This window comes from Impatiens glandulifera, chromosome 6 (genome assembly GCF_907164915.1).
Source record: "Impatiens glandulifera chromosome 6, dImpGla2.1, whole genome shotgun sequence".
NCBI classification, from domain to species: domain Eukaryota; kingdom Viridiplantae; phylum Streptophyta; class Magnoliopsida; order Ericales; family Balsaminaceae; genus Impatiens; species Impatiens glandulifera.
The window spans coordinates 36,846,370-36,869,657 of NC_061867.1; the positions used below are offsets into that span (position 1 = coordinate 36,846,370).

At 31.6% G+C, this 23,288-nt stretch overlaps 1 protein-coding gene across 2 annotated transcripts; it reads right to left on the minus strand.

Annotated features, from left to right (window-relative positions):
- Positions 1–1,428: 1,428 nt before the first annotated feature.
- Positions 1,429–20,207, minus strand: LOC124941275 (probable LRR receptor-like serine/threonine-protein kinase At1g06840). Of its 2 annotated transcripts, XM_047481577.1 has the most exons (21): positions 19,881–20,207; positions 19,647–19,779; positions 19,320–19,470; positions 17,389–17,460; positions 17,229–17,300; positions 16,986–17,129; positions 16,814–16,885; positions 16,668–16,739; positions 10,667–10,741; positions 9,837–9,905; positions 9,471–9,536; positions 9,318–9,389; positions 9,162–9,242; positions 8,683–8,751; positions 8,058–8,563; positions 6,866–7,024; positions 6,101–6,384; positions 5,645–5,696; positions 5,250–5,500; positions 3,512–3,646; positions 1,429–1,973 (listed from the first exon to the last, which is right to left on the minus strand). In XM_047481577.1, the coding sequence occupies exons 2-21, from the start codon at positions 19,756–19,758 to the stop codon at positions 1,620–1,622; spliced, it is 2,868 nt and encodes a 955-aa protein (XP_047337533.1). In that variant the 5' UTR covers positions 19,759–19,779; positions 19,881–20,207; the 3' UTR covers positions 1,429–1,619. The 2 variants fall into 2 exon arrangements, with proteins under 2 accessions (XP_047337533.1, XP_047337534.1); XM_047481578.1 differs by lacking the exon at positions 19,881–20,207 and having other exon boundaries at positions 19,647–19,782.
- Positions 20,208–23,288: the final 3,081 nt, after the last annotated feature.

A 23,288-nucleotide genomic window follows, 5' to 3' on the forward strand; every position in this document is an offset into this window, starting at 1 on the left:
TAGCGCAGCGAGGGCTATTTGAAAATAAAGCGTAAAAAACATGTAAATATCAAAAATAAAAAACATCACAAAAATAAAAGTTCAAAATAAAAACCATTAATTCTTAAACTAGAAAAAGTTCAAAACATAATCTAAAATTCATTGTCATCATTTTCTTCATCAAGATCGAGGTCATCTTCTTAATTTGAAATTGCATAATGCTTGGCATCATTCTCTTCTTCACTTTTTTCATCGAAATCAAATTCATCTAAAAGATCAAATGTGTTAGATGTTTCTATTAGTCTTTTCCCCCTTGACTTAGATGTGATTGCCTTCGAGTTTCTTAAATGTGTAGACGAAGAGAAAATAAGAGAATGAAGGATAAGAAAAGGCTAGAGAAGAGAAAGAGGGATAAGAAAAAGCTAGAGAAGAAATGTAGAAATAAGATTAGAGGAAAGAAGAGAAAATAATTGGAAAAGACTAGAGAGGAAAAAATAATAAGAGAATAAAAGAAGAGTGCAAAGAAAAGAAGAGAGAGTCAAAAAAAAAATTTGAAATTTAATTTTTTTAGGAGATGAAAAGTCATGATTAATATTAATTTTGTAAAAGCGTCGCTACAAGGGGCAATAGCTTTTGGCGCTATAGGAGCTATAGCTACAAAAGCGGGGCTATTTGAAAGTGCGTAGCCTATAGCCCCTTATAGCTACAAATGGGCGCTACGCTATTCGCTATAGCTAGTGCTACGGGCGCTATTGACAACTATGGGGATATCAAATTGGAGAATCAATTGTTAGACTTCGGTTTGAGTGCACTTGCTGATTCGAAATGACAAGACGGTCTTCTTCACACGACGTGTGGAAGTGATAAACTGGGAAGGGTATGATGGCATCAAAGCTGATATTTGGTCGTGTGGTGTCGTTCCCCATGTTTTGTTAGCCAGTTATCTACCATTTTATAATTATAATTTAATGGAGTTGTATAGGAAAATCGGGAAAGCTGACTATAAATGCCCGAGGTCATTTCCACCCGAAGTGCGTAAATTGTTAGCCAGAATCCTCGACCAACATCCCAGTACCAAAATCTCCATTGCCAAAATTAATGAGCTTCATGGTTCAAAAAGGGTTTAAACGTCAAAGCAGAAAATACTACTACTACGAATGACAATAATTCAGATGTGGCTTTGACTTTTAATCAATCCAACAACGAAGAGCCTGTTGTAGAGGATCAAAAACTGGCTAATTTAAACGCATTGATATAATATTTAAGGTTAGGATACAAAGATGTATTAAGGTTACCACCTTCTTTGATGTTCTTAAGTTTTACTGGAGAAAACAAATGTATGTAGAGTGCAGTTTACAATTTATAACTGTTACTCTTCTTCTTTCTTCCTAAACAAAATTCAGTAAGTATTTCAGAATATGTAAGTAACAAATAAGTAGAGAAAATAAGTAGGCAACAACAGATATTTCTATAATTTTAAGTGTATTGAGGTAAAACCACATAACCCTTCTTTTAATAAGCTACAATAATAGCCAACGAAAGTAATGAGCAGCTAAATTATCCAAGTCACACAAACTAAATAAAATGGTAAATAATAATAATACATGGATATTGTTGTTTCAAGATTGTAAAGATTGTTGTTACCTGGGTCCAATGCTAGGAAGGATTCCACTAAGAAGATCACTTCCCGATATATCAGTAGACAGATCAAGATGCCTCATTCCCGAAGATGATGATGGAGGTGTAGCTGTGTTCTTCCCAGAATTAGGTGTTAAGGAATGATCAGTTATTCTTGTATCAGAATCTTGTGGTGTCATGGCCCAAATGATATCCAATTCCCGAACCACATCAGCCATAGAAGGACGCAAATCGGTCTCCTCTTGGCAACACTTGAGGGCCAAGTTCACGAACTTCTCCACACATTCAGATGGATATGATCCCATTTTATCATCTATTATTGAGAATATCATACCAGATCGATGTGCAAGGTTCACCTGAGAGGCATCAATTTGTGTTATTGCAGTCTGTATGAATCAATCTACATATTGCAGAGCATAATTTGGATTTGATTTTCAATTTCTAGAAACTTATGATTTTTAACAATACAAGTTGAAGGATTTCCTCCCTAGATTTATAAGTGTAAAAATTATTAATATATAATTTGTGGAAACATGGATGAAATCCATAGTGTACTGTCTCTTCCAGATATTATGTACTACACATTTGTCACATGATGGGATTGTGTAACAATAGGATATATTTGTAGTAGTATAAAGTTAAAGCTTGTTTGAGGAAAGAAAGTTTTTAGAAAAGAAAAGTTTGATAAGGGATATAAGTTAATCGTTTTTTTTGTATTGTCCAATATCCCCTTTGAATTGTAGGTCAAAAGACAAACACTTGATGATTTAAAAATTATAAGAAAAAGAGATAAAAGAAATAGTGTATTTTAGTTGACAATTTGAAAGATTGGGATAATGGGCTATTTAGATTAAGCCCTTAAGTAGGTTACTGGGTTAATAGCGCTTATAAATTCTACCCTCATTCTACTACAAATGTATCCTACAGATTGGTTCCCAAATTATCTGCTTATTGTTACAAGACCAAAGTTAGATGAGCCTTTATCAGCCATCAGAATCTTCTTTACATAAAGAAATCTATGAGATGGATCTGAATTCTGTGGTTTGAAAATGTCAGGCCTAGTTTTAATTGGAAAATCTTTAAATGGGAGAAAGGAAAAACCATGGGACCAATACAATATGTGTCTCTCTCCATTAGAGGGTCAGTCTCTATTCTCATCAAGCCTTGCTTGATCTAGGGTTATTTGAATAACCAAGTGGTTATTTCAAAATAACATTGTTTGATGTAGGTTATTGAAAATAAGGTTATTTAGGTAAAAGACATTATAAGTATAAACATATAATAAAATTTTATTTTTAAATTAAAGAGTATCGTGGAATTTTAATCGATGATTTAAATGATGGAATTGATGAATAGATTGTTGATTGGATAGTAGATTATTTGAAATTAATCTCAAATAACCTATATCAAACAAGGACAAAGGGGATATCCTAGCCTCCCTGAGGTCCTGAGTTCAAGCCTGTCAGGTTGAGTGTGTTTGCAAACTATATGCATCCCGAAGGAGAAACAGAACCCATCGTTCTCAGAAAATATAAATAAATAAAAAGGCCAAAGTGGGGTGAAAGAACAACTTTCTTGATATGTAGAGGAATACAAAACACTCTCAATCTCTCTCAAGGAGGATTCTGATTCTCTGTATGGATGTGTTAGAACTTGGAATACTTCATCACTTCACAAGCCTCTTCCTATTTATATAAAATTATAAATCATTCATGAACAAATATGACTCTTTGCAGACTCAACCATTTAGTGATTTATCAATTAAGGATGGAATTACTATAGTTGTTCGTTCTATTTCATTATCCCAATGAATTAGATTAAAAAGAATTCATACGCATCAAAAGCTTTCACTTAAAAGGAAAAAATCAGATTGATTAAAGAGGGATGGATATACCTCACGAACAATATTTTTGCCATGTGAGATTGGATGCATTCCTGTCAGCAGCTCCAAAAATACAACACCAAGGCTATAGACATCACTTTTGTCTGTCAACTTGTGAGTGAGGAAGTATTCAGGGTCTAGGTACCCCTGCAAGACGACAATTGTGGGATTAGACTGCAAAGTTTTAATTAGACTTCTCTGTTTTGTATATATTTAAAATTGAAGATAGTGGAAAGCATGAAGAAGTCTAAAACTATGAATAATTATGAGTACCCTTACAGGAAATAGTTAGCCACCACGTTACATATAAACAGACAAAATTGAGTTTTGCTAACATGAAGGAAGTGCTTTATCAATTTAGAAACACTTCTAATTTTTGTTTCATATTCAGATCCAGATGAGAATCAATAAAAAAATATTTAATCTGTCTCTAAATAAGTTTAGTTTCCAAACATATACCTGAATCCAGATACAGAAACAAAATAAAAGGTTGTTTGTATATTGTTTTGATCGACAAACGAAGAAAACTTGTCAAACCTCATTTTAGTTACTTCACAAAAAGAAAGAGTGTAGTGATTGCTTAAGGCCAAGAGAGATTTGTGCAATTTATATAATTTGCGTTTTGGAGTTACAGTGGGTTCTCCATGGTATAGCTTCGTCCTCCTCCAAATCTCCATTGAGGAAGACATTCATTACATCTAGCTAATATAATATAGAAATACAATTAACAACAATTGATAGTAGGATCTTATGTTTTGAGTTTGGAAACTGTGGAAAAGTTTCTTCGTAGTCGATATCATAAGACTGAGCCAAGCTTTGGCCACCAGTCTAGCTTTCAACCTTCAAATGTCTCATCAACCTTATGCTTAATATTATAAACTCAGGTGTACCCATATTAATTAATTACCCATGTCAAAATCTTTTCAAAGGAAGCAAGTTTCTCAGTAACAGTCCTCCATTATGAGTGATTCGGTGCTTCATGCAGTCTTTCGGAAAATAAGACTCTTCTAGAGATATATTAAAGGTCTTATTCATGGGAAATAACAATGTAAGAAAGTGACAATTGTTACTCTTAGCTACGTCATTCTTTGGAGGGGATTTGGCACAAGGGCTAGTATGAACAACCAGAAAAGACTCAATATGAGAGTTGAAGAATTCCTTAGGAAATGCAGTATGATGTGTTTAGCAAGTTCACATACTTCACAATTGAATAAACTGGGATTTTTATTCCAAATGTGTAAATAGTCAAATTATGTTTATATTCCAAATGTTTAAATAGTCAAATTAGGTTTATATTCGTTGTATTTTGTTCTCTAATTATTTCTAGGTATATTAGAATAAATTAGGTGAGATATTTTAGGGATTCTAGTTGAGGAAAATCAGTTATAAACCTGTATAAATAGGTATAACCTATTATGAAAATAACATATCAAAATTCTATTTTCTCCTGATTTGTTGTTGCCTATTCACATCCTGTTGTTCAAATGGCCCTTTCATATCTAGATATATATTAGAGAGGTATTTCTACCAGATGAAATGGCCACATATTTTCTTACTATTAATTCCATTCCCATCCCAAACCCATATGGTACTAGGTTACAATTTGTTCAATGAATAGTAATTTGAGATAATAATCACTGATATTAGTCCATTCTACGAGTTTAGTGACTTTAGACAAAAGGGTAGATTATTCTTTCACCTGAAATTGCATTCAAGGGCATAATGATAAATAAAAAGAGTAAAGTCTCACCGGAGTCCCCTTCACAACTGTAGATACATGTTCAGGTAAAAATCCCTCAACATCCGGAACTGGTGCCAACCTTGAAAGTCCAAAATCAGCAACTTTAGCAGTAAATCTGGAATCCAACAATATATTGCTCGACTTGATATCTCGATGAAATATTGGAGGATTGGCTTCAGTATGGAGGTATAGGATGCCCTTAGCAGAATTAAGTGCCAAGCGCAACCTCATTGCAAAACCCAGAGGAGCTTTTGATTTGCCTGTTGTCATTAAATAATTAGGTAAATGTCCAAAAAATACTCTGTATCAATAAAAAAAATCTCAATTCCATGTAAAAAAGGAAATAGGGAAGATTGAGAAAATGAAAGAAAAAAAATGTAAAATAAAGCTGCAAGGAAATATACCTGATAAATGATCTCTTAGGGTGCCATTGGGCATGAACTCATAAACTAACATCTGAATGTGAAGGAAAAAAGAGATATAAGTGAAGTTACAACTGATTTTCTTTAATATTTACCAGAGCATCAGAAGCATGATTTAATTGCTAAGCCTCTACTTTATTTGTTTCAGTAATAAGTTCTAACCCATCAGTCCAAGGCAATACACAGGAATATATTTGGGTTGTTTGTTTTTTGCAAAGAATGAAAACACCTTTTGTTCAAAATATCGTGTTTGACATAAAAAGTGGTTTATTTAGATTATTTGGGTAAAATAATCAAAACATCCTTAGTATTTAAAATTTTATAAAAAATAAAGTAAGGGTTTTTGGTGTTGAAGTTGAAGTTGAAGTTGATGCTAGGATAGTGGTTTATTTGGATTAATCAAACAAGCCCATATTAGAAGAAGCAGATTGTACCTACCTGTTCACCTTCTTCATCACAATAGCCAAGCAAAGACACAAGATTTCGGTGATGCAATCTTGAAAGTAGTTCTATTTCCGTGAAAAACTCCTTCTGACCTTGCAGAGACCCTTCCTGTGCTCGTTTTATAGCAACAACAGTCCCATCAGATAGATTACCCCTGTAGACTTTCCCGTACCCTCCTTGTCCAACTTGACTGGAGTTATCAAAGTTATTTGTGGCCAGTTCCAACTCACGAAAAGTAAAATCTTTTACTCCATCAATCTTAATGTTCATCTTAGACACTGCAAAACATGGGTAGCACCAAGACATATTCATTGGCTTATAAGATATAGCAATAGTGATCAACTCGCAAAATTAATCTTTAAGACAAATATAACTTTGAATCCAACTAAATAATTGTCTATCTTATATTCCAACAAAAAACTAATTTTCCAATTGTTTACACATGTCAAGTACACCTACCACTCTATTATTAGTTCAAACAGTCTATGGATAATGATAACCAGACAAAGTAAAATATTAATCACAATTTAATATATAGATATATGACTACTGAAAAAAGCTTCATACAGAAATATTTACAAAATGTAATATCAAGCACCTATCATGTGTTTCACAATCTAAGGAAACAAATGAAATGTATTTTAAAAAGATTAAAAAACAGAAACAGGTTTAACAAACACTATTTCACTTATAAGATTACACAATGAAATAGAAGGCTTTCTTATTCTTCTGTTAAATAGATCAAGGTAAGACACTTACATTGACGCCTTTTTGATGTTGTTTGCTGTTTCTTCATGTATATTCTCAATATAAGAATTGACACGAGTGCAGATAATGTAACTGCTCCTGCGATTGTTCCAAGTATGATACCAGCCCATGCACCCTTACTAATTCCAGATTTTGAAGGCAGCTGAATCACTGCAAACAAATTTGTGAAATTGAGAAATATGAAGTCACAAATCAAAATGGAAAAATGGGCATATTTATACATGAACTTTGTTAAAGGAGGCAAATATACTTGTAAACTTCTTTAAATGGGTGCAACATTACCCAATAACTCATCAACTGAGAGAAGGGAAGTTCTAAGTATTGATGTTGAACACATTTAAAGAAGTTTGCTGGTAGATTTGCCTATTTTGATAATGTTCATGTAAACCAGCACTTTTCTCCAATCAATATTATGTGGATATACATAACTCTATGTGCACAAGTGCTGAGAAGAGGCAAATATTGTTTATATACAAAATATACACACCATTGATACAAAAGTCAAACACCCTGATCCTAGTTAAGAACATCATATTTATCCATTATGGACAAAGGTGGAAGCTTGATCAGCCAGGCACCTTTAAGAGAATGTTTTAGGCTGGTCTATGAGAAAATTGATTATGGGCTAGATTGATGTAAGAAAAAAAAAATAATGTTTTAGGCTGATCTTTAAGAAAAATGATTAAACTTGTTTGGTGCAGGTTTTTTTCTAAAAATAATCCTATTTTTAATAAATAAAACCTTCTTTGATGAAAAAGTAATTTATTTGGGGTTCTTTGGGTTAAATGACTAAATTAATTTTTGAATTTAATATTTTAAAATGTTTTAAAAAATAAAGTAAGGGCATTTTACTATTTCTTTTAAAACTGAGGCGTTTTTTCATTGCTCCCTGATGTCGTGGAAATCGCACATAGGAAGAAAAGACCAAACCATAGAAGCACAAGTTCTGACATTGTTACATCCCAAATCAAAACCAACTCAAAAATCAAATGAAACGACATCAAGAAAAAACAAGGGTCACTAAGAAGGCTCAACCACCTCTCATTTTAGTATTTTAGTTGAAGTCTTTATTTAATTGACAAAATGATTGATGTTGTGATAAACGGTTAATCAAACAAGCCTTAAATGTTAAGAATAAGTAAAACTAGATGCAACATGTAAGATAAAGTTTTAAGAGACAAACCATTTGCATAAGGACCCAACAATGGGAATTCGATAAGTTCATAAGGTCCAAAAAGATCGCTATCAGGAATATTCCACCCAGTGAACATGCTCCGAATTCGTCGAACCTCACTCGTATTGAATTCATGCGTACGGTTATCATTGTTGACAGGAAAGATCTTAAAATCCATTTTCAGTCGAGGGCCTTTTTGCCAGGACACTGAAGAAATATTAAGTTGATGATTCTTCAGAACGAGACCTTCAGTAAGGTACTGCTCAAACGTACGAACATGTATAGTAAAATCAGAGAATCCAGGACTTTTTAACCGATATTCAACAAGCAAAGGTGCAGCACAAAAGCATGTGTTAGTAAGAGCTGCTGGGGCATATTCATAGAAAAGCGGGCATCCAAAAGTGGGGCAACCATTAACAGTAGTTGTTGGGATATTATTATTAAAGAGATCATTATCCTGAGTTTGACAGAACTGGACCAGACTGGCATTTGAACAAAAAGGATTTCCATCAAGCCTGAAGATGTTAAAAAACAGAAAGAATGTCATCATTATACATTTAATTTCCAAAAGAAAAAAAACAATCCTTCTAGGACAAATGAAGAAATTAGGGAACATTTCATAAACATGTCAAACCTGACAGTGACATTGGGAGGTAGATCCAGACTGCCAGAAATACCGCTCAGCTCATTATTCTGCAAATCCCTATAATACCAGATTCAGGAAGATATTTCAGCATGCCAATAATTAACCCAAAACCAACTGCACACGCACACACAGAATAATGAGAGCATCTCCAAAATAAAAAATGCACTAACTTCTTGTGCTTGTTAAAAATGTAAGGTGATAAATACATAAATAGAACAAGTCGGTGTGTGGGTCAATCCTAGAAAACACTTACGAGCTTGTTTGATGTAGTTTTTTTTTAAAAGATAACCCGTTTTAAAAAATATATATTTGATGAAAAAATGGATTATTTGGAATTATTTGGGTTAAATGTCTAAAATATCTTTTGTATTAAATATTTTAAAATCTTACAAAAAATATAAAAGGTATTAAGTATTTTAGTTGATGATTCAAATGATGATATAATTGATGATGGGATAAAGCCTTACACAACAAGTCTGTCAATCCCATTTCTCTTTCGCCAGATTGCAGATCCAACAAAACCACTCAGTGAATTGTTTTTGAGAAGCCTACAGTGAAGCATTACATTTAATAGGAAACCAACATCAAGAACATTAAAGATGATAATACTCAAGATAACTAACAATCTTTCAAGACGAGGAAGAGCAGAATAGCTGGCTGGAATACTCCCATTGAAATTATTTTCTGACAAATCACTGCATTAAAACAATTGCATCATTCATCAACATTGCAACAAGGTCCATAATACAACTGAAAGAAAAAGCCAACATTCTTACATAGTCGTCATATTCTCTGAGAGGTTTTGAGGTATGGACCCATTAAACTGGTTTCTGCTAAGGTCACTGCAACATTGAATCGTCATTTTGTGGACATAAAATCACAAAAGAAACAAAAGGAGATTGAAAATTCCATCCAAATCATATAATAGAAAATTGAATCCCATGGTTCATTTTTAACCTAAGAAATATAACCTCTAGTTTAAATCGAATTCAAAAAGTCAATATATATGATTTTTATAGATAAATGTGAGAGAAGAACTGTACTCTTCACCTGTTATTAAGGAATCAATGAGATAGAAAAAAAGGGAACACGTATAGGGTTTGGAATTCATACATTTCACATTGTCGGAACAACAAACTTACATGTAAGCAAGTCTTGATATATTACTAAGATCTGGAATTGGTCCTTGCAAGCTGCAATTTCTGAGACTCCTACATAAGAAATGAGAATAGTTTATACTAATTTCCATAGCTCCAGAAAGACTTTCTTGTTCAGGTTGTTGCATCACTTATGTAAAATTTCCAAGGCAAAAAATGATAAGTACAAATTTATGTGCACTACTTGATGCACTTCTGGTATTTATTATTTATTATGAACATTTTAACCATTACACCACTTAAGCTTGTTTTACTTGATGCACTTAGGGCTTGGTTGATATAGTTTATTTGGATTTAATCCAAATAAACAACCATCCCATCAAATACCAACTCTTTAAACTAATCATCATTCAAATCATAAATCAAAATACCCTTCTTCTTTGGTCTTTTTTTAAGTCCAATTATTATACATCACTAAAGTTAAGGATATTTCAAAAAACAAACTCAAATAAACTGTTTTTGTTTTTGAAAAGTTAGATCAAACAAGAATTTTTACCCATAATTCTGTTTTCTTGCAGTATTTGTGTTAAGAGAGGTCAGATAGGAAGAGAAGAGGCCAATCATGATTGTAACCCAGACCTGTGGGCCCGTGATGGGTGTGAGAATATAGGCTATATGCGCAATTGGACCACAGTCCAAACTCAAAAAGATACCTTGGAAAGTGACTTTAACGTAATCTAGCCCTTATAAGTAGTTGACTAGGTAATTTCCTAATGTGGGACACTAAAATAGTGATGAAGAGGCCTCAGAAACACAGGAAGTTTATCAATGCTAGAATAAGTTGAAAATGTAACTCAAAAACCACATTTACATACAACTTCAATAGCCTGGACATATTTGCATAAGACGGTGGTATAGTAGTCCCATTGAAGTTATTGTTGTCCAATTGCCTGCAAAAGAAACACAATAAACAAAGACAAAATATCACAATTTAGAATTAAACATGAATATGTGGATGAAAACGTGAGTGTGACCAATGAGAGAGAGAAATGGTTTGACTCCCCTACAAGACATGGATCAGGAAGGTGAATAAGATAGATGAAAATGGAGTATAGCCTTAAATGACATTCTGTAGCAAATACTTCCTGTGTTATACTGCAGCACTTCAAATTGCAAACTGAATCTGGGTAGCAACTTCCATTATCCTCTTGACTTATTGTAGAATATTCTATAATTATTACCTTCCCAAAATAGATTTGATTGATTTATTAGAATAATATCTTAATACTACAAGGAATGTTTGTCATATGAGAGTTTATCAGGGTTAGGGTCTCTAACCCTAATAGAGGTAACATGGCCGAAAAGTTGAGTCAACACTAAAATAAGTTTCAGCACTATAATAAGGTAGTTACAATAAGGAAGGATGGAATGAGAGAATATCAACTGATCAATGAACATTGTTTCTCTATCAAAGTTTAACTTAACTCATTTCATATCATTCAATCTCTTCTTTTTAACTATCTTTGTTCAAATATTCTCTCTTCATCTTCAATTATAGATCATTATACAGTTGTTGATTCTTCTAACTCGGCTCATATTTTATCATTCTTTTTCAAGGTACAATCCCTAATTCAAAATTTTCTATCCCAATACTTTATCATTATTTTCAAGGTGAAGGTACTATCCCTAACTCAAACTAGATTAACTTTTGATTATAATTCCAAGCTTATCATTGGTATTCGAATTCATTCTTAGCAAAATAGTATGTGTTGCGAGGTAAAGTTTCAGCAGAGGCACTAGCACAACTGCAGAATATCAATTCTGAAGGAAGAAGAATCAGAGCAGAAGAAGAATCAGAGCAGAAGTAGAATCATGGGCATACTTCGATCAGAATCTGACGCAAGTGTCAATTTCTTATTCATATATTGCATCGCGAAGGAGAGCCGATAGGCATCAGACATTGAAATAGGACCAAAGAAGAATATTTCTTTAGGGAATAATGGCACATTACATTGTCAAAGTTGTCTCAAGGAAAAAGAATTGTTGAATTATCAAACTAGTCATATTCATAGAGTTTCTTTTTGTCTTCCCAAGGACCATTTATTTCAAATGTTTGGAGGGTGATTTGTTTCTCTACGGAAGTGGATGGAATTTTGTGTCTTCCAAAAAATGTTTATTTATATTTATGAAGGTAATTGTTTCTCATTTATTATTATCTTCTAATTTTGCCTATAAATATTAGTCTCTTTTGTAACAGTTGAACCATTTCAATATAGGAAAAATTCCAACACTACAAATTTATAGATAGTATCTGAGCATGGTTTGTCAAAGGTAGGTGTAGCCACTGGTGGTATGGGTTTCCATATTATCATATTAACCATCAAATCTTTCTAATTTTTCTCTCCTCTTTTTATATCTTTTCATGAAATCATAGGAGGCTATATTTGTTTCAAGTTTCTAATTTTGCAAAAGAAAAATATTATAATAAATAAATAAAATAATTATGTTGTTTCAGATCTCACACTGCTCCGTAAGAAGATATCGTTGTTTATTTGGCAATTTACTTCAACTATATTCAGTTGAGTAACGTCAGACAAAATACTACATCTATCCATGACTTCATGGTGCAAAAAAATTTACTCCGCATATATGCAGTGTCGTACCCTCTGAACAACAATTCTGCAGAATTTCACGACTCCACTATGCGAGAATTTTTTTACATCACCACTGTGTTTGTTGATTGTTCCCAAAGCCACTCCTTTTATTTTGTTAAATCAAGATCTTTTGGGCATCCTAGTTTATGCTTAAATTTATCGCCTAATTTGATGAGAATGTTGAATTATCAAACTAGATCTATTCATAAAGTTCCTTTCGTTTCCCAAGCAGGCTGGAGGATGATTTTTCTTATAACTAGGTAGTCGTTTATCATTAATAATTGTTTTCTAATTTAGCCTAAAATAGTAGTCTCTTTTATAATAGTTGAACAATTCCTATAAAAGAATCCATTCTCTTAAAATTCCTATATTGTCAGTGGGGTAGAACTCAAATTGAAGTATAGACATATACAAGACTTAAGTAGTCTCTACATAATACATTTACTCATACAAAATGTTGGGAATGGATACTTCATATTGTTTGTTGAAGTCAAGAAATGTTAGACTAGTTTGTAATGAATTGCATTTAGTATATGGTGTCTGAGTTTTCTATTGTTTCAAAGCTTAATCACTATGATGTATAAATAGAGGAGTGGGGGAATTCATTCTACATGTGAGAGAACTCCTACAAACTAGAGAGAAGCCTCAATAGAAACCGTTCTACCGAGAGTGCATAATTGTGTAGTTGGAATGGCATTGTAAGAGCATTTTGAAACATTTATATTATTGATAGCGGAATGGCATTGTAAGAGCATTTTGAAACATTTATATTATTGATAGCAAAGAGAATATGAGATTAAGAGACAATCAGTAGAAGGGATGAGACCTAGAGAAGATGGGGATGGGAAGATGTTACGAGAGGAAAGAGTTAGGGTTGAAATGGAATTAGAGGAGAACTTTACAACCCACCGTCATGGCCCCCGCTTAAACTCAAAGCACTTCTAGGTGGAATCGAACCCGTGACCTTTTTGTCTCTTAAGCTGACTCTTACCACTGGGCTACCTTGGTGGATTATATAAGCGATTACAAATAATTATAATAGTATAAATAAATTAGTCGTTGTTGTGTTGAGGATAAAAAATGAATTTGAAAACTTCAATGATTTACTTGAACTAGAATTAGGTTTAATATCTGGAATCGAATAGTATAATTATGTTCCTCGAACCACAAACTGATTGCAAATAGGGTGTTACTTATGTTTGATAAGCACCAAAATTTTATCTTCAAGGCCCCAAACATTCTTGCAAATTCGTCTCTACCCTGATAACGATCATCATTTATAACGTAGGTTGGTTTCACTTCTCCCGGCCATCATACATATGCAATGTTTCATCTTCCGAGTCCAATTTTGGAAATTGCAAAAGAAGAATTGACGAGCTTGAATTAATGCATATTTCTACCCCAAGATCGATATTGTCTTGTTTTGTCTCATATTCATGTGGAGTCTCAACATTTTCTCTATAACACAAGTCTTCAAAAAAAAGTTATGTTTTCTACTTTAAAACACATATCGTCAAAAAAGGTTTTGTCTTTGTTCGAAGCTGAATGTGTCGAAAGGCGTCACTTGTTCCACATCCTGTAAATTGTCTCATTGATCGTCTACCTCCAATAACTCATCTGACTTCAATTTCCATTTTTGTTGAATGATCTCCCATTTTTGCCTTCTTATTTCATTATCGGCCAATATTAGTTATGAATAAATTAGTCGCGGTTATGTTCGGATTAAAAAATGAATTAGCTGAAAACTCATGTAGAATTTTTATCTCTCTCGTCCCCAATATTATTCTCCCTAGCATTTAGGATTCTATACTTACCAATTAATTATACTCTTCTCATCTCAATACAATTCTCTTTGCTTCGATGTATTGTATCATCAATTATACAATTCAATTCTAGATATTAATCTTAATTCTAGTTCAAGATATATCTTTGAAGTTTTTAACTAATTCATTTCTTAACCTCAACATAACACGACTAATCTATTATACTATTATTATTTGTAACTGTCACTATCCGTTACAAACTGCTATTTCATGGCGATTTCTTCAGGAAAAAATTGTGGAAATCCTAAGGCATTAGCTCTAACCCTTTCCTCTCCTAATAGAAGACATACTCATTCATAATATTGATTCATACCTATAATCTAGTGGTATATTCCTTTATGTAGTGTATAATAACTAAGGCTATAATCCTTTGCATGTTAGCTCATGTCTATCTACCCATACACCGTCGATATAAACATCAAGTTCTTTTGTAAATTAATCTTGTAACTATAAATTTTGTAGGTGGTTAAAGGCAATTTGTTGAAACACTATAAATTTTTGTGTCTTGTTCTTTGTGTTCTAATTTCTACTTGATCTATGTTCTTATTGGGTTGTTTAGGTTCTAAAGATTTGGAAACCATTGGCATCAAAAATTGAGTTTGAGATTCGATCGTAACAATTGGTATTAAAGCCTTGAGAGGAAGAGCTGAAAAAGATTGGAGTTGTTGGAGGATTCTTGTGAGTTCTTGGAGTATTCACAGTGGATCCCGAAGTAGTTCCGAGAATTCAAGACTCCAATCCAAGTTCTTACTGCGCTCTCCATGTGTGCTTGTTCCCCCTTCTTTCTTACTATGGCAAGTCTTTTCGATGAGAAGAAAAAAGAAGGAATTAAGAGACTCTCCTGGTCCTGCCCTTGACATTCTAGAAGATGAAGACCTTGCTAGTTCAACAAGGAGTGGGAGATGCACTGTTGGGTGAGAATGGCATGTCGGCTTCTACACCAAAAAAGAGAAGAGAGACATTCTTGCAAAGGCTCATGGAATAGTAATTCTTAGTCTAGTGACAAGGTTTTGAGAAAAACTATAATAGATAGATTTGATGAATAGATATGATAATATTGGAACCTTCCACCAATTATTAACACACCGACTATTGACTGAAGCATCGAAAGACTATCGAATTGTGGCTCAAGATTGAAAGTTATGCTTTGATACCATGTGAAATTTGAAGAAAAAGGATTTTTCGTAGCATTTAACTATCAATGAGACTACTATTTATAGGCAAAATTAGAGGACAAAACCTATAACATCAAACCTATGGGACTTAAGAAATGATATAAGAAAACTAATTACCAAGATAAATATAAAATGAACAATTGTTGGGAAGACACCAAGTTTCTATCCACTTTTATAGAAAGGAAAATCACCCTCCAACCATTAGGAGTAAATGGTTTTTAAGAAGGCAAAGTAATGTTATGAATATGCCTAGTTTGATAATTGAAAACTCCCTCTCTAAAGGAGATCCGGAAGGTCTTGATTCAACACAAATAGGAGTGACTTTGGAGACAATCGCAAAATAAAGGGTTGATGTCACACATATGCACAGTAGATTCGTGGAAAATCTGCATAATGGTGGACGCTTGATTTCCATGACAGTGCTGAATTTCTGCTAGAGGCACCACATTGAATGTATGCGAAGATGTTGTCAACAATTCGGTTGTTAAAACGTCGGTCGTGAACGGCACGATATATTCTTCTGAGGGAAACAAAATATACCAAACTGTTCCTTTATCGCTTTTTCAAAAATTCAAAACTTGAAAACAACTCTCTATTTGGTTTCTTCAAGAGATATAAAAAGAAGAGTAGAGAAAAATTAGGTTATAGATTTGATAAGTAGATATTATAAAAATGGAACTACTATTTATAGGCAAAATTAGAGGACAATAATTAATGGTAAACAACTACCTAGATAAATATAAATGAACATATGTTGGGAAGAGACAAAGTTCTCATCCACTTTCTTAAAATGGCAAATCACTCTCTAACCATTTGAAATAAATTGTTATTGGGAAGACAGAAGAACTTTATGAATAGACCTAATTTGATAATTCAACAATAACTAGATAAATCTCATTCTTGGTTTGGAGAACATATTCCGCCTTGCTTGAGTGGGAGTATGGGAAATCAATATCTCCAACAATCAATCAAGGGAATAATTTACTGCTTAAATCTGTGATTTGATTCCTTAGATTGAGCCGTTTATTTAATGTAATTACTTAGAGATATTATTTCCCTTACTATAAGGATTATATTTGTATACATAGGCTTGCCTTAGTTGCCTATCATCGAATGCAAACTACTCACTTTCATAAATTATTACAGCTTCAGAAACATAAATAAAAAGTTATGCAAACATATAATTTATGATGTGATATGACAAATGAAGACAATAAAACTTACAGAATTAGAAGCTGTGGAAGGGCTGCAAGCTCTGGTGGAAGATACCCTGATAAGTTATTGTTATCAAGCAACCTACATGTAACCGTGTTAGAATCTTCCAATGCTTTCATTGTGTATCAGGAGAACCACCCAAAACATTCACTTACATGTGAACAAGTTTAGGCAGCCTAGATAGTTCAGGTGGAATTTGTCCACTAAGTGAATTGTTGTTCATATGGCTGCCAAGAATGTAACAATAAGGCAACTAAAATTAATCCACAGTGATGACAAAAAGAAGAAATAGATGAAACATTAGGATAGTAGTTCTGATGCCCTTACAAGTGTTTTGTCATATTCAAATTTGCAAATGAACTAGGTAAAGGTCCAGAAATCTTATTCTGGTCTATTTGAATCCTGTCTAAGTTTGGAAGGAATCCAATTTCATCAGGCAAGGAGCCAGAGAGTTGATTTCCATTCAGTAGTCTACACAAACAGAAGAATTAAAAAAGCAGGACACTAAGGACTTCACAAGAGAAGTATAAGAGAAATAGAAGTATCTAGGATGGATGTAGAAATACTTACAAGAGCTCTAAAGATGTAATATTGCCAATCTCTCTTGGTATACTACCAGTTATATTATTCCACATAACATCTCTGTGGGGGAAAAGAAGAGACAAAGTACATGTCAATGATGATAATGAACTATGATGGTACAGCTACAAAAAGAGAGAAGTTGGCTTACAAAATTTGCATAAAAGATAGACGACCAAGCTCTGGAGATAATGTGCCAGATAGATTCATATTTAGCAGTTGCCTGTAAACGAAATACATGAAGTTCTTCTGAGTTCATTGCATGTGATAACTGTAAGACATGGTTATTTATTTATTTTTTAAAACATGGTTATTTTAATTACAGGAGTTCAAAGACATGAAACAACATTAGCCTCATTTAGTAGTAAATCCTGAACATGAGACAAAACAAGGATCCCATTTAGAATACCTTTCTTTTGTGATATATCTCATTTGGACTGGATCCAAATCTGATCATGTTTGAAAACAAAACTTATACAAACACACATTAAAAAATTTATTGATGGGTCTGATCTGAATCTGTATACATATTCAGAAACTTAAAGTGTTTAATATGGGAGATGTATCCTCAAAATTTGTCCATACCCTACATTCTATTATAATCAATGTCTATTGAACAAAAAAAAAATTGGCATATAAAGTCCATTTAGATTGTAGCAGGCCATTAATATGCTCTTTTATTCAACTCTTTCTCCTCAATTACACAGATCTTATAGAACTTGCTGTCTACAAATGAAATCAGTAAAATTGTGTTTGACACTAAAAACTTAGGCTTGTTAAATAAAAGGTTAATCCAAATAACCCTTTATCCCATCATCATTCATTTAATCAATAAAATCGTTCAAATTATCAATTAAAATACAAAAATAACCTTTAATTTTTATAACAATTAAAAAAAACAACTACAAAGGATACTTTAGTAATTTAACCCAAGTATTCTACTTTTTCATCCAACAAGGGATTTTTTTTCTAAATAATAAGATTTTCAAACACACAAAAAAAGCTACATCTAACAAACTCTTCGATTATGGAGACATCATTTCATGAGTTTGGACCAATGAAGGCCAAATGAGAAGCATTTTTTTTATTTTAAGATAAAGTTTGTATTAAATAAGTTAATTGTGAAATGTGACTTCAAAAATATATGCAACTATACAAAATAGAGAAGAGGAGAAGAAAGAAGAAAAATGGGGGAAGAGGGAGATGAATGCACAATAGGTCGAATAACTTATAGAAGATATAAAATAAATGGAACAGTTTTAAACCACAAATTAATCTAGACTAATCTTCTCATCTTGTACCCAGGATCGTTGATGCCATGATGACTGCGTTATTTTCATAATTCTTGAGTAAATCAACAAACAATATTGGTCATTTCATTTGACAACATCTCTTATCATCGCATTTGCCAATTCTTAACAAGAAAGTGTGTCCACTGTCCAGCTTATTGACAAGAAGACATCCCCATGTCTTTGCTACACACAACTGTGACTTTGTAAATGGAAGCACCACAATAAATCAAACAATGAGCCTATTTGGAAACTAGTTTTATCACAATTTTTGTCACAATCACATTCACATTGGAAAATCGCCAAAGCGAAAGGGAATTTTTCGTTTGATATAGGAATTTTTATTTGAATGTTTTTTACATGATCCAAATTATAGTACAATTTTTTGCTTCTTTTGGTATAGAGAATCTTTTCTCGATCATTATGAGATTATTTTTAGGATCATCGTCAAATTGTGATTTAGATCATTGTGGCCTTAGGTAAAAATTATAAACACATTTTTTTCCAAATCATGATCAACATCAACAATTTTCATACCAAAACGGCCTGATTCATTCTCCATAGATTCACTAGCATCAAAATTCTCAACAAATGATTTCTTTTCCCTTTCATTTCTTTTGTTATCCATCCATTATGGTGCCCCCCAAACGAGAAAAATATTATCAGTGCAGGAACAATGTTAGCAATAAATTCTCTAAGGGCACCATTAATGTTAACTGCCTCAGCTTAATTTGTTGTGATTGATTTAGTCTTCTTTATTGGACTTGAGAGAAAGAAAAAAAAAAACACATACAGTTCTTTGGTGTGTAGATAGCCATCATCCTTCGTCGTGTTGTAACAAATAACTCCAGTCCAATTTGATGCGCATGGTTCATTGCCCCTCCAGTTACTTAGGTTTTGATTTGGATCAATCAAGCTTTTTCTAATAGCTTGCAATGCCTTAACTGCATTTTTTTAAATGTATGTGTCAGGACCACTTAATAAGGTAAAGGTAGTGAGGCAGGGTGAGATATAGTGTACTAAGTATTGAACTCAATGTCAGATATCATGTAGAACTACAATTACATCCATAAAACATAAAATAAGAGCACAAGAAAAGTATAGCTCATTGAAGCAGTACCTTCTTGAGGATCCATGACATCTTGGCCATGAACTTGAGTAATCAGTACAGAAGATAAACATAACAAAGCACCAAAATACGATCCAAGCAACCAAACCCTTGACCAGGGCATGATTATGTTGCAATACTTACCCTGCTAGAAGGAAGAAGAAATCTGAACAACTTACTTTAAGTTCCAAAACAAGAATGAAATTTGCAGTAAATGAAAATCAAAGGAAGACCCAAATGTTTAACCTTGATGTAGATGGTGGATAGTAGAAAACCTAGAGGAATAAGATGAGGCTGGCTGGGAGAGAGGAAGTAGAGAATTCGAGTTGTGCTGATAATTGGCCGTGATAAAAAACAATGCCGAAGAGTAGATAGAGAAAGGTAGAAAATTTCTTGACCAGGTCGCCATGACGGGAGCAGTTAAGACTTGAGCAAAAGATGATAGGAATGACAGCGACGATGATGGGAGCAGACATGTTTTCGGGTAGTAAAACTCAATATAATATGCCATTGCTTAAAGAAAGATGTTTTGACTTTTGTTGTAGATGGTTCTTCAGCTCAACCGTTCTTTCCTCGTGTTGGAGATTTTGTCTTTGTGAGACTGGGAGAGAAAGAGAGATAATTGTTTTTCTTTCTCGTTGGTTGTTTAGTATGGGGTCCTGTAAGATTTTCATGTTTAGTTCAGGGGCTTTGTTTTAACTTTTACTTTTATTTTTTTCCGTTCAAGTCCAATTTCTAATATATATATTTAATTCGCGAAAATTAGTCATATTCTAAATAAACTAGTATGCATCCCGTGCATTTGTACGAGTAATAATATAAAAAACTGTGAAAAAAATATTACGGTAAAATTTTTATGGGCGGGTCAACCCATAATCCGACCCAAGTATCCATTTACTCTCACATATATTCAAATTAACCATAGCTCTCGACCCGGCAATCCGGACACTTTAAAAATTAAGCATCATTATATATATATATAAATTAGTTAGTTAAAAAGTTGAACTTATATTGTTAAAATGTCACGCGTTTATCAAATTTTAGGTTGAATTTAAAATATAAAGTGTTATTAGTTTAGTTGCTTAAAAAGTTGTACTTATTTTGTTAGGTTGCAAGTTCGAACCATACCTATAGCATTTTTAATTTTATTTTTAACCGTTTTAAGTTTATGGGCAGGTCAACCCACAATCCGATCCAAGTATCCATTTATTCTCACATATATTCAAATTAACCACAATTCTGAACACTTTAAAAATTAAACATTATTTTATATATATATATATATATACTTTGAAAAGGAAAGAAAACCAACATTATAAAAAAAAAAATATTTATTATTTTTATTTATTTATTTATTTATTTTTTAAAAATATTTCCAAATAGGGTCCATTAAAAAGATATTTATTTTGGATTATTATCAATTTATGGAGCTTAAATGTAAACTTGACCACATCATTCAAAACCCTAAAGACTTGTTTGATTTTGTGTTTTTATAGAATTTTTCATGAATTTGTTCAAAAGAAAAAAATAATTATTTAAAATTTATTTAAGATAAATTAGTCAAATATGGATGTATTTAAATTTATATTTAATAAAAACAAATAATGATATTTTAGTTAATAAATTAAGTTATTTAATAATTAAAATATAATAATATAATAAAAAACAAAAATTAAAATATAAAAAAAAAGGTAAAAAAAAAAAACAATAAATTAACCTATATTAAACTAAAACTAGCTAGCCATGTTGTTTAAATACTTTTTCCTTGAGTTAACCATCTTTAATTTATCCCTTCATCAGTTCAATATATCAATTAAATTACTTTTTCTTTTTATTCTAAGATTAATTTTTCTTTAATAATTAATACATGTAAAAGTTTAGTAGCTTCAAATTAATTTTATAAAATTTTCAATTATTTTATTATTTTATATTCAAGTTAATTAACAGATCCTATAAATAAAATAATAAAGGCTTTATGATCACAAATTTGGTATAAATTTTAAGCAAAAACGGTAGGTAGGTATATCATGTGAGTAAAGGCATTCAATCCTGTTTTTTCTTTCTTTTTCTATCATGAAATAATTCATATTATTATATTAATTTTTGTATATATCAAATTTAATGCATATATAAATTAAATATAACATCGTATCATTTTATATAAAATTTAAAATAATATATATTTTAAAATTTTACTAAATATAACTGAAAGAATATAATTTATATAAATATATTAATGTCAGTGTTTAATGAAATTTTATAAATATAAATTAATTTTAAATAAGTTTTGTTTTTAATTAATATTTATAAAATTTAACTTGTTAAATATTATTTTTTTATTTATTATTATTTTATTTATTTTTATCATGAGAAAATGTATATATATAAATAAATTAATTTAAAAAATTATTATTTTTGAGTTCCTGTTAAACATTATATTTATTAAGTAATTTTTATTATTCAATTGAAAGAATATTTTAGTTTAGATATTCATATTATTAGTGGTGAGATGAACTTAAGTCCAAAAAAAATATACAGTAACAGTGACCTTCCTCTAATCTCCTAAATTTTTAAATGTTTATCAATAAAATATTTAATTAATTTTTTCATTTAATTTTTTAAGTCTATTTTAAATATTTTTCAAATATACTCTAACTTTAATTACTTGATTTGGTTTTTTAACGCAGTATAATCCGTAATATAAACAAATTTAATTTATCAAAAAATCCTACAGAATACAATTTACCATCTCTTAAGCTCTATCATACTCAGTATTGTTCTGATTTTTCTATATAAAATAATTTATCTTGACATTAATCCTAATCAAACAAGCTCCAAATGTTGATAATAGGATAAGGCCTAAAATTTATAAAAATACAATCAAACTTTTTAAGGATTTTTCTGTAAATAAAAAGTCAAAGTCGTAAATTGCCCAATATCAACACTTACCAACCACTATTAATAACATAATTAGCCTCAATTGGCAGTTGCCTGTCTATTTCGTGATTTAATTTGTACATTTTTTTCCTTATAAAAACATTTGATTGAGTAGACAATAATATATTATATGAATTAAGGAATTTTTTTTTTTATTAAAATACAATGACAGACATTTAAATATAGCGACATAATTATGGAACAAATAAATATTCCGGTGGACGAAACATCAAGTACTATAATTGAAAGTATTATGATTCATTTATAGTGAAATAATCTATTAGGAAATAATTGAGATGTTTATCTAAAAATTGAGACCTAACTTATCTCAAAATTCTCAACAATTTCTCAACTCTAGTTATCAGCCAAACTTGGGCAGTACAAAAGATGATGACATGTTGATTTCACCTCAATAGTAACATTTGACAATAATGTGTCATAATTCAATCATTTTCATGCACATGTAATTAGTCAAAAATTCACTATGTATGAATAATTTTACTAAAGAACGAGATTTTTTTTTAAATCTTTTATTCCCAAAAATTCTCCCAATATAGAAGACATACAAAGAAACAACTTAATGAATAATAATGTTACACATAAAACATATTCATGTCATGTCAATGTATAATAACTAGATGTAGACACTCTCTTATATCTTATCGAGATCAAATTCATACATAAAATATCTTCTTTGACATCATAATCAGATTTAGA